At 41.2% G+C, this 13,129-nt stretch overlaps 1 protein-coding gene across 1 annotated transcript in view; it reads right to left on the bottom strand.

The window, feature by feature from the left end:
• SCTR (secretin receptor) overlaps positions 1 to 13,129 on the bottom strand; it is a 76,053-nt gene that overhangs the window by 49,857 nt on the left and 13,067 nt on the right. Inside the window, exon 2 of the mRNA XM_036079621.2 lies at positions 4,804 to 4,924. Within this exon, the coding sequence (XP_035935514.2) occupies positions 4,804 to 4,924 (121 nt within the window). The remainder of the gene's footprint in view (positions 1 to 4,803; positions 4,925 to 13,129) is intronic.

The raw sequence follows: 13,129 nt of genomic DNA, 5'->3' as shown, positions 1-13,129 counted from the left end.
GAACATTAATGCAAAAATCTTAAACAAAATACCAGGAAACTGAATTGAATAGCATAATCCATTAAAAGGACTATATACTATGACCAAGTGGGATCTATCCCTGCAATGCAAGGATGGCTCAACATATGAAAATCGGTCAATGTAATATACTACATTCACAGAATACAGAACAAAAACCACATGATCATTTCAATTGATGTAGAAAAAGCATGTGACAAGGTTCAGCACTCTTTCATGATAAAAACACTTAACAAACTAGGAATAGAAGGAAACTGTCTCAACATAATAAAAGCCATATGTGACGAGCCCACAGTGAATATCACACTCATTGGTGAAAGACAGAAAGCTTTTCCTGTAAGATCAAGAACAAGACAAGGATGTCTGCTATCACCACATGTATTCAGAGTAGTACTGGAAGTCTTAACCATAGCAATTAGGCAAGAAAAGGAAATAAAAGGCATCCAAATTGGAAAGGAAGAAGTAAAATGATCTCTGTTCACAGACAACATAATCTTGTATGTAAAAAATCCTAAATATTCCACAAAAAAACCTGTTGAACTAATAAATGGACTCAGCAAAGTTGCAAGATAGATACAAAGTCAACACACAAAAATCAGTTGTATTCCTATACACTAATGAGGAGCAATCTGAAAAGGAAAGTAAGAAATGAATCAATTTACAATAGCATAAAAAAATAAAGCACTTAGGAATAGACCCAACCAATGAGGTTAAAGACTCGCATGCTGAAAGTGACAAAATGTTGCTGAAAGAAATTAAAGACACAAATAAATGGAAAGACATCCTGTGTTCATGGATCAGATGATTTAATATTGTTAAGATGTTGATACTACCCAAAGCAATCTCTAGATTCAATGCAATCCCTTCAAAACCCCAATGGCATTATTTGCAGAAATAGAAAAACCTATCCTAAAATTCATATGGAATCTCAAGGGACCTGGAAACAGCCAAATCAATCTTGAAAGAACAAAGTTGGAAGTATCACACTTTCAGATTTCAAAACTTACTACAAAGCTACAGTAATCAAAACAGTGTGGCACTGGCAGAAAGACAGACATATAGATCAATGGAAAAGAATAGAGAACCCAGAAATAAACCCTCATATATATGGTCAAATGGTTTTTGACAAGGGTGCCAAAACCATTCAGTGGAAAAAAGTTTTTCAACCAATGGTGTTGGAAAAACTGGATATCCACATGTGAAAAAATGAAGCTGGACCACATATAAAAATTTCCTCAAAATGGACCAAGGACATAAATGTAAGAACTAAAACTATAAAAATCTTTGTATAAAACATATGGGAAGAGCTTTGTGAGATTCAACTTAGCAATGATTTATTGGATATGACATCAAAAGCACAGAAAGCAAAAGTAAAAAATAGATGCATTGAACTATATCAAACTTAAAAACTTCTGTTCATCAAAGTACACAATCAACAGAATGAAAAGGCAACCTACATAATGGGAGAGATTATTTACAAATTGTAGAGCTAATCAGGGGTTAAGACTAAGAATATATAAAGAACTCCTATAATTCAACAGCAAAAGAGCCAAACAACCCTATTTTTAAATGGGCAAAGGACTTGAATAGACACTTCTCCAAAGAAGACATACAAATGACCAACAAGCTCATGAAAAGATGCTCAACATTCATCACTCATTATCAGGGAAATGCAGATCAAAACCACAATGAGATATCACCTCACACCCATTAGGATGGCAACTATCAAAAAAAACCCAATAAAGTAGCAAGTGTTGGTGAAGATGTGGAGAAATTAGAACTCATGTGCACTGCTGGTGATAATGTGAAATAGGACAGCCACTATGGAAAAAAACAGTATGCCAGACCCTGAAAAAATTAAAAATAGAATTACTGTATAATCCTTCAATTTCACTCCCAGGTATATACCCAAAAGAATTGAAAGCAGAGACTTGAAGAGATATTTGCCCACCCACGTTCATAGCAGCATTATTCACAGTAGATAAAAGGTGGAAACAAGTCAAGCGTTCTTTCATGAATGAACGGATAAACAAAATGTGGAAGTTCTGCTATATGCTGCAATATTGATGAATCTTGAGGACATTATGCTAAGTGAAATAAGCCAATCACAAAAAGACAAACACTGCATGATTTCAGTTATATGTGGTATCTAGAATAGTCAAATTCATAGATAGTAGAATGGTGGTTGCCAGAGGATAGGGGAAGGGAGAAAAAGGGGCAGGTTTGGTTTTTTGTTTGTTTGCTTTTTAATAGGCTCCGCACTGGGCTTGAACTCACGACCCTGAGATCAAGACCTGAGCTGAGATCAAGATTGGAACGCTTAACCAACTGAGCCACCCAGGCGCCCCAAGGGAGTTGTTGTTTTAACGAATATAAAGAGTTTTAGAGACTAGATGCCCAACAAGGTGAATGTCCTTAACACTACTGCATTGTACCTCCAGAATGCTTAAGGTAAATTTTATGTTATGCGATTTTTACTAAAATTCAAATTTTTCAAATTCAAAAATGATTACGATAGCACATTTTATGTTATATGTATTTTACCACAATTAAAAAGAAAAAAAAAACCACTGACAACATCAAATGGTGGCAAGGATGTGGACCAACAAGAACTCTCATTCATTGTCATGGAGTGCAAAATTGCATGGCTACTTTGGAAGACAGTTTGGCAGTTTCTCACAAAACTTATGAACATACTCTTACTGTATGATCCAGCAATCAAGCTCTTTGGTATTTTATCCAAATGAGTTGAAAACTTCTGCCCACACATAGGAGCTTTATTTATAATTATCAAAATCTGGAAGCGACCAAAATGTCCTTCAGCAGTAAGTGAATGGGTAAACTGTGGTACATCCAGACAATGGAATATTATTCTGCTCTAAGAAGAAATGTGCTGTCAAGCCATGAAAAGAAATGGAGAAAACCATAAATGCATATTACGAAGTGATGGGAGCCAATCTGAAAAGGGTACATATTGTATGATTCCACCTATATGAGGTTCTAGAAAAGGCAAAACTATGGAGACAGTAAAAAGGTCAGTGGTTGCCAAGGGTTAGGGGAGAGAGAGGGATGAATAGGTAGAGCACAGAGGATTTTTAGGGCACAGAAACTACTCTGTCCAATACTATGGTGGTGGACACATGTCATTATACATTTGTAAAAACCCACAGAATGTACACCAAGAGTGAACCCTAATGTAAACTATGGACGTTGGATGGTAACATTATATCAATGCAGGTTCATCAATTATAACAAGTGTATCACTGTGTTATAGGTTGTTCATGAGGGAGGAGGCTGTGTTTGGGTGGGGAGCAGAGAGTATATGGGAACTCTGCATTTTCTGCTCCATTTTGCAGTAAATTGCTCTAAAAAATAAAGTCTATTTAAAAATTCATATAACATACAATTAGCCATTATCCATTCTAGAGTGTACGATTCAGCGGAATTTGGTACAGTCACTGTTAACACACAACCATCACCTCTATCTGGATCTAAGATATTTTCACCACCACCAAAAGGGAACCGCTAAGAATTACTCCTCATTCTCCCTCCCCTTGGCCCCTGGCAGCTACCAATCTAATGTCTCTCTGTATGGATTTGCCTGATCTGGACATTTCATATAAATGGAATCATACCATACATGGCCTTTTGTAACTGGCTTCCTTCACTTAACATGTTTTCAAGATTCATCCATGCTGTAGCATGTTCAGTACTTCATTTCTTTTTAAGACTGAATAATGTTCCATTGTGTGTATAGACCACATTTCCTTATCCATACATCAGTTGATGGACACTTGGGCTGTTTCTGCCTCTTGGCTATTGAGACTAGCGGCTCTATGAATATATGTGTACAAGTCTTTGTTTGAATACCTGTAATAGATTCTTTTCTTAATGCTACACACCTCCTTACCTTTAGATGGGGAAAGTTAAAAAGCAGAATAGAAATAAAATTAACATTTCAGTATCAAATGTTTAAAAAAAATTTTTAGAGACTTTATTTATTTATTTGACAGAGAGAGAGAGATCACAAGTACACAGACAGGCAGGCAGGTAGAGGGAGAGGGAGAAGCAGGCTCCCTGCTGAGCACGGAGCCCGATGTGGGGCTCGATCCCAGGACCCTGGGATCATGACCTGAGCTGAAGGCAGACGCTTAACCGACTGAGCCACCCAGGCGCCCCTTCAATATCAAATTAATGGTATTTTTCAATGATTAATAATAATGTTTAAATGAATAATATTTAAGAATCACCAGTATTTAACATACTTTATCTCATTCATCATTATGAACCCAAAGTAGACATTATCACCTCCATCGTGTACATCAAGAAACCGAGGCTCAGCAGGTTAAATAACTTGTTCATGGTTACACAGCCAATGAGTGGGAGCCAATGTTGGACCCCAGGTTTTTCTGACCCCTCGCTGCCTCTCTGACTACCTCACTCATCAAATTGGCAGAGGAGGTGAGAGAATGGATAGGAGGTACACTGCCTTGACTAGTAATTCTCACCAAACTCTTACCTTGGTGAAGTCATTATGCAGAAGTTGGTGGTATGAAAACACAGACTGTATTTACGAGCCCAGAGAAACGGTGAGTGGTGATGATCTGGCTTTTTGGGTGTGTGTCAACTGCTCATTGGGATCATTCCAGATCCTCCCCCCCAGGTGATTATCTGAATGAATAGAGCTAGTCCAGCCCCCTACATCCCCAACCCGTCAAGCCTCCCTTACCCCAGTGGGACTGGACACTATCCACGTCCAAGCGTGGACTGAAGTGAGCCACATACCTGGGGCTGGCTGCTCCGTGCCCAGGTCTCCTGGCTTCTCTTTGGAGAGTTCCCGTAGGCACTGGTCCCGTTCCTCCCGCAGCACCCGCAGCACATCACACAGTCCGGGGAGAGTGCCCACCTGCAAGTCCAAAACCCAGAATGCTCATCGCGGCCTCTAACTCCAGGGTACCACAAAAAGACTTTCTGTGAGCAAGAGTGGGGCCAGACAGTGGGGATTCAACATGAGGAAGGCAAAATCTGCGCCAGCAAGGATTGGATGCAGCCACTCCTGGGAGAGAATTCAGACCACAGCTGGGACAGCCAGGATGCTCAAACAATCTGTAGCTTGTCCACTGCAAATCTTGCTCTGAAGTTTACCAAGACTCCCGAGCCCAGTGAGTTACTTGCTTTCTGGGCACCTTACTATTATTAGTCTGTAGGACTTCATTTATTCCAACAGTGTTTTTTTCTCAGGTTTGGCAAGCTTGGTTTTGGTTGGAAGGTCTTTGAAAGCTCCTCTTAACCATCTCCAAGCTCCCCAGAAGAGCGTCTACGTCCACCCCAGCCAAACAGCGACGGACGGAGGAGTTGGACAGGAAGGATTAGCACACAGTCCTGGCTTCCTAGCTCTTCCTAGAGTAGACTTCCTGAGCATGGCTCGCTTCTTTTATTTGTGCCTGACACATGATAAATATGTGAGTGATTGGTGAGTGAATGAATGAGTGAGTGAGTGAATGAATGAATGAGTGAATTAACAACTGAAAAGATCAATGAATTGGACTCCTACTTTACTTCCTACAGAGTATGGAATTTTATTTTATTTTTTTTATTTTTATTTTTTTTAAGATTTTATTTATTTATTTATTTGACAGAGACAGACAGAGTGAGAGAGGGAACACAAGCAGTGGGAGTGGGAGAGGGAGAAGCAGGCCTCCTGCGGAGCATGGAGCCCGATGTGGGGCTCGATCCCAGGACCCTGGGATCATGACCTGAGCTGAAGGCAGATGCTTAACGACTGAGCCACCCAGGCGCCCCCAGAGTATGGAATTTTAATATTAGAGTTTTTTCACATACATTATTACCTTATTTAATCCTCAAAATAACCCTATAAAGAGATCCAGAAAAGGAAACTGAAGCCCATAGTGGTTAGGGCATGTGACCAAGGTCCGACACCCAGGGTTCTCAATTTCAGAGATCAACCTTCCAAGAGGTCAAGGGCCAGGTTTTATAGCCTCTTGTCGACCCTGCACTAATGCTTTGTAGGTGGAAATGTCAACATAATGGAGCAGGAGGAGAAGTCTCTGGGGACAAGGCCATGCTCCAAAATGGTGCAAATCAACAAAACTCTGGGCCAGAGAAGGGCAGCTAAGGTAGTACTGCATTCCAAAGATTCCAAAGGCAAACATAAATGATCTGATTATCTCTTAAGTTTGGATCTTCCACACCCTTCACTAATGCTGTCAGGGAGTATCTATCCGCAGGCTGCCTGGGTGGCTCAGTCGGTTAAGCATCCAACACTTGATTTTGGCTCAGGTCATGATCTCAGAGCCCTGTGTTAGTCTCCGTGCTGAGCATGGAGTCCGCATGAGATTCTCTCTCTCTCTCCCTCTGCCCATACCCCCCAACCTCGCTCTCACAATCTCTCTCTCTCAAAAAAAAAAAGAAAAAAAAAATTATCGGCTGTCAGCATCTGCCTCTTCTCCCCGACTCCCTGATACCATGAGACTGGGTCTGTGATCCCCAGGAAACACACACATCACACCCCCTGGCCCAGAGCCTGTGATGAGCCGCAACAGAGCTGCTGCAGGAACGCACCCAGCATTAAAATCATACTATGCTCGTTCCTTCCCCCATTCATCTCCCCTCGTTTCCATCTCGCACCCGACACTATAGCAAATGACTTCATCACATTGCTTGTGGTGACTCTTATATTTAGACTCTTATATTGAAACAAGCGGCTTCCCTAAGAATATAGTCACTGTTAGGAGAACCGGCATGCAGCCCCACATACTCGGGCCCTTGTCCCCTCGCGGGGCTCCGCCCGGTCCTTGCTGAAGCCCATCATCACCAGCACCCTCTGGCTTTTCGGCGGAGGCAGTAGAAGAGCTTCAGGGGAAAAATCCACCTACAGGTTGGCAAGCGGCCTGCAGTTTACAAGGACCTCAAGTAGGCACACATTCTATTCAGTGCCACTTTGAAACTGACATTATCCTTAAAAAGGCGAGAAACTGCCGGAGGTAGTGTGAACAGGTACAGTCTTTTAAGTGATGTCATCATGTCTTAAGTGTCACAAAAACGTTCAGACCCTTTGGCCGACTGACTTTCCTTCTAGGAATCCATCCCATATGTGGGAAAAGATTTATACAGAAGGATTCTGTATACGTTTAATAGAAACAAAGAGGGCGCCTGGGGAGCTCAGTTGGTTAAGTGACTGCCTTCGGCTCGGGTCATGATCCTGGAGTCTCGGGATCCCTGCTTGGTGGGGAGCCTGCTTCTCCCTCTGACCCTCCCTCCTCTCATGCTCTCTCTCTCTCTCTCAAATGGATAGATAAAATCTTAAAAAAAAAAAAGAAACAAAGAGATAGACTTCTGCTTTCAGGAAGATGTAACACATGTATGTTTTCCCTCTCACTCCTGTTAAGTACAAGAAACCCTGGACATTATATACAAAACAAGCATCAGAAGATTCTGGAAGGTGGAGAGAAGGCAAAGTGGTTAAAGACCTCATGACTCAACAAGTGGTGAGTTCCCTGAAGTTTCTTTTCTCCTTGTATATCCCATTACTGCAGCTGCAGAAGTTAGCAATAAGGAAATGCAGCCAGATGCAGACCAAAACAAAGCCCCCAATAAAAGCCTGCTCTCTCAAGCCAAGGACCAGGAAAGAGGGAATGTAGCAAGACAGAAAACGTACAGACAACAACTGCCCTACAACAGCCAAACACCACAGAAAAAACTGTGGTCAACTGGGGAGCCAGGACTTCCACCTTCCCCAGGCTGTGACATGGGTCCCCAACCTCCAGGCCAGGGCGGTGTCAGATGGCCAAGTAGGAAGTTGGCACTTTCATCCCTGCTGTGTGCTAACAAAGATCCCCCCAGCCCATGATGTCAGTGGAGACTGGACTTCCACTCCAATTCAGAAGTAACGAGGTGCTCCTCCATCTCCCCCCTGCAAGGTGGTGTCACAGGTGCTAAAAGCAAAGAATCCTATACTCAGTAAAAGATCATCTCCAGAAATGAAAGGGAAATCAAGACATTCTCAAGTGATAAGGAAAGCTAAAAGAATTCATTGCTAGCACCCTACCCTAAAAGAATGGCTAAAGAAAGTTCTCTAAACGTGGAGGGAACCTAGTGGGCACTCAGGACTTTCACCATCACCAGTGGTGATGAGACCCTACCCACTGCCGTGTTATAAGACCATGTGGGGAGCTGATATTCCCACCACTCACGCAGCAGTAAGGGGAGATCATCTCTTCTTTGCCAGCATTAAGTAAGGCAGAGTGGGGTAGCTGGACATCTACTTAAACCTGGCAGAAATGAGGCAGCCCCCACCCCCTTCCCCTATCAGGAAAAGCCAACTGAGAGAGGCCTAAATAAGACGCAGTCTTACAGCAATACAAAATGTCCTGCTTTCAATCCAAGATCACTCATCATATTAAGAACCAGGAAGCCATCACACTGAAAGAAAAGAGGTGATTCATTGATGCCAACATTGAGGTGACAGGGATCTGGAACGATCTGACAAAGACTGTAAAGCAGCCATCATAAAAATGTTTCAGTGAGTAATTATAAGTATACTTAAACAAATGTAGAGATATAAACCTCAGCAAAAAGAGAAAGTCTCAGCAAAGAAATAGAAGATGTAAAAAAATCAAATGTAAATGTTACAACTGAAAAAGACAATAACTGAAGTAAAAAGCTCAGTGGAAGGGCTCAACAGAATGACAGTGGCATGGGGAAGGGGGGGACAGAGGAAAGAGTCACTGAGCTAGAAGACAGGAGAGTAGAAATCATTCAATATGAACAACACAGAGAAAAAATAAACCAAAAATAAAAATGAACAGACTTTGGGGCTCCTGGCTGGCTTAGTCGGTAGAGCATATGACTCTTTATCTTGGGGTTGTGAGCTCAAGCTCCGTGTTGGAGCTTAAATATTTTTTTATTAAAAAAAAAATAAGTGAGGCACCTGGGTGGCTCAGTTGTTAAGCGTCTGCCTTCAGCTCAGGTCATGATCCCAGGGTCCTGGGATTGAGCCCCGTGTCGGGCTCCCTGCTCTGCAGGGAGCCTGCTTCTCCCTCTCCCACTCCCCCTGCTTGTGTTCCTGCTCTTGCTATCTCTCTCTCTGTCAAATAAATAAATAAAATCTTTAAAATAAAAAAATTAGAAGTAAAATTAAAAAATTAAATAATCCATAGATAAATAAATAAAAACAAAAAATGAACAGATTTGGGGCGCCTGGGTGGCTCAATTGGTTAAGCGACTGCCTTCAGCTCACGTCATGATCCCGGAGTCCTGGGTTCGAGTCCCACATTGGGCTCCCAGCTCAGTGGAGCCTGCTTCTCCCTCTGACCCTCTCCCCTCTCATGCTGTTTCTCTCAAATAAATAAGTAAATAAAATCTTTAAAAAAAAAAAAAAAAAAACAGACTTTCAGGGTTATACGTGACAACAGAAGCACAATCCATAAAAGGAGGCTGGATAAATTGGACTTCATAAAAATTAAAAACACTTTTGCTTCATGAAAAACCATATTAAGAGGATAAAAAGACAAGTTAGACTGGGAGAAAATATTTGCAGTTACATATTCAAGAAAGGACTAGTACCTAGAATTTATAAAGAACATTCAAAACTCAACAGTAAATGAACAAAAAATCTAGTTAGAACATAGGTAAAAGACATGAAGAGACATTTCACAGACAATATAGAGATGGCAAATAAGCACGTGAAATTATTAGCTATTAAGTGAATGCAAATTGAAACCACAATGTGTTATCACTATATTCCTATCATAATAGCTAAAATTAAAAAAACAGTAACAATAGATGTTGGTGAGGTTGTGGAGACACTAGATCACTCATACATTGCTGGTGGGAATGTAAAATGGTATAGCCACTCTGGAAAACAGGTTCACAGTGCTTTTACAAAAGCTAAACATGCAACTATTATATGACCCAGCAATTGCACTCCCAGGCCTTTATCCCAGAGAAATGAAAATTTATATTCATGCAAAAACCTGTACGTGAATATTTATAGCAGCTTTATTCATAACAGCCCCAGACTGAAACAATCCAGATGTCTTCCAATGGGTGAATGATTAAACAAATGATGGTGCATCCATACTGTGAAACTCCACTCAGCAATAAAAAGGAACAAACTTTTGATAAATGTGCCAAGCTAGATGAATCTCCAGAGAAGTACGCCGAATGAAAAATGCCAATCCCAAAAGGTTACATACCGTACTGTATGATTCTATCTATGTAACTCTTGAAATGACAAAGCTATAGAAATAGAGAACAGATTAGCGGTTGCAGGAATTAAGGAAGGGGTAGGAGCGGGAGGGAAGTGGCCGTGACTGCAACAGGGCACCTTGAAAGACCCCGGGGGTCATAAAAATGTTCTGTATCTGAACTGTATCAGTGTCGATGCTGGGGTTGTAATACTATAATACTACCTATAGTTTTGCAAGATTTTATCCCTGGGAGAAACTGACAAAAGGCTATGGAGGCGGGGATCTTTCTGTATTATTTCTTGCGGTCTATGATTATCTCAAAATTAAAAGTATAAATCTTAAAAAGAGACAATTTAAATATCCGAGGGAACACTCAGCTAACATTCAACATAATATATAATACTATAATCTTGAAATTACATTCAATGTGATAGTTTCAGCCATTATCCGTGATAATTCAGAAGACTATTCAGCAGTACAGACTATTAGTGGTGACACCATGATATTCAATGAGAAGAGCGTGACACAAAGTTGTATACACAGTATGATTGTAAGGATGTACAATGTACCATATTTTCAGAGGAAAATCTGGAAAAGAATACATGAAAGTATTATGAAAATTACATGAAACTTTAAAAATAATATGTAAATATATAGAGGAAGGTAGATACTTCATTCTATGTCTCTGTTCCCATTCCTACCTCCAGTTATAATCTCTCTGGAAGACACTGCTCTTTGTCTCCTTAATAATTATTCTTCTCTTCCTCTACTGCAATCAGAATTTAAAGATTTATTTATTTATTTATTTATTTATTTATTTATTTATTAGAAAGAGAGAGAGAGAGCATGAGGGGGGAAAGGTCAGAGGGAGAAGCAGACTCCCTGCCAAGCAGGGAGCCCGATGTGGGACTCGATTCCGGGACTCCAGGATCATGACCTGAGCCGAAGGCAGTCACTTAACCAACTGAGCCACCCAGGCGCCCTACTGCAATCAGAATTTAACTGGGTATATGGTTGCCCATCTGGAGACTAGAGTTTCCAGTTTCCCTGCAACTAATGCACGCCCATGTGACTAGGTTCTAGCAATGGGTTAGAACAAAAGACACATGTGCAAATGCTATCTTATGCCCTTAAAAGGAAAGAAACCTGCCTCCCTCTTTCATGTGTGGATATGGTGAATAGCCATATTCAATCATGGGGATGAGGGCAACACTTCAGGCTTGACTCTCCTCCCAGATTCAGAGGACAAAATCCATCCTGGACTGCACTTGTGAATGTCCACATTCCACTGCATCCTTTTGGTATTAATAGAGACAACGTAACTCATAACAGACTTAGGAGGTTTACTGTCAAGGACAGGGAAAGAGGCATTATTGTAATTAGAATTATTGGTCTCAGTCGCTATAGGAGTTTATACATATGACTTCATGGTGGGTGGAGTATACTTCTTTGCCTTGGGCTTGGCCATGTGACTGGTCCCTGAGATATTAGGGGGATCTGATATGAAGAAAAGCTTGAAATATGTTTGCACAGCTGTGCTTGCTTTCTTGCATTTCTGCCACCTGGGGTATCCTGCTGGTCTTGGAAGAATGAATAACACACCAACAGCAGACTTGAACCTGACCCGGGGGCTGGAGCCGAGCCAGCTGAGCCTGGCCTGGATCAATCAAACCCTAGCTCACTTGCAAACAAAGAGGGAAATAAACACTGATCGCTGTATGCCACGGAGCTGTCTGTGATTGTTACGCAGCATAGCTGACCGACACAGGGTAGGAAAGAGATTCTAGGGTGGCGCCAACGTATACCATTTAGGCAGTGAAGTTTCCCCCAAAAGGTGGCGATTTGCACTGTGGGATTCAAGAAAAGAGTACTCCCAAAGAGGGGACGCTTAAGAAAAATGGAGCAAGGTTAGAAATGAGAGGACACCTGCGCTGGGAACATTGCTCCAAGTTCAACTTTCTTGGCGTTTTTCCCTTAGACTGCAGGAAAAAAATAATAATCAGAGGACAGTTTAGCTTTTTCTTCTTATCCTACACTTCTTTTTTTTTGAATTGGAGTAAAATATACATAAGATAAAATTTAGCACTTTAACCATGTTTAAACGTACAATTCAGTGGCAATGTTGTGCAACCATCATCACTATTTCCAGAACTTTTTCAACATCGCACCAGAAACTCTGTACCCATTAAGCAATAACTACCCATTTCCCTCCTTCTGCAGCCTCTGATGACTTCTAGTCTACTTTCTGACTCTCCAAATTTGCCTATTCTCGGTATTTCATGTAAGTGGAATCATACGCTATTTTTTCTATGTCTGGCTTACTTCACTTAGTATATTTTGAAGATTCATCCACATTGTAGCATCTATCAGAATTTCCTTCCTTTGTCAGGCTGAATAATATTCCATTCTGTGTATACACCATGTTTTGTTCTTCCATTCATCTGTTGATGGATACTCGTGTTGCTTCCCCCTCTAGGCTATTGTAAATAATGCTGCAATGAACGTGGGGGTGCAGATATGAGTCCCTGCTTTTGATTCAGAGACAGAACTGCTGAATCACATGGTAATTCTATGTTTACTTTTTTAGGAACCACCAAATGGTTTTCCACAGCAGCTGCACCATTTTACATTCCCACTAGCAATGCACAAGGGTTCTGTTATCTCCACATCCTCATCAACACTTGTTATTTTTTATTTTACTTTATATATTTTTAAAGATTTTATTTATTTATTTATTTGAGAGAGAAACGAGGTGGAGCAGAGGGGGAGGAAAAGAGAAGGGAAAGAATATGAAGCAGACTCCCCACAGATTGCGGAGCCCAACATGGGGCTCGATCTCACTATGCTGAGATCATGACCTGAGCCGAAATCAAGAGTCAGAGGTTTAACCAACCGAGCCA

The sequence above is a fragment of the Halichoerus grypus genome, chromosome 4, assembly GCF_964656455.1.
Source record: "Halichoerus grypus chromosome 4, mHalGry1.hap1.1, whole genome shotgun sequence".
Taxonomy (NCBI): Eukaryota; Metazoa; Chordata; class Mammalia; order Carnivora; family Phocidae; genus Halichoerus; species Halichoerus grypus.
This window is presented reverse-complemented; position numbering and strand designations above follow the sequence as displayed.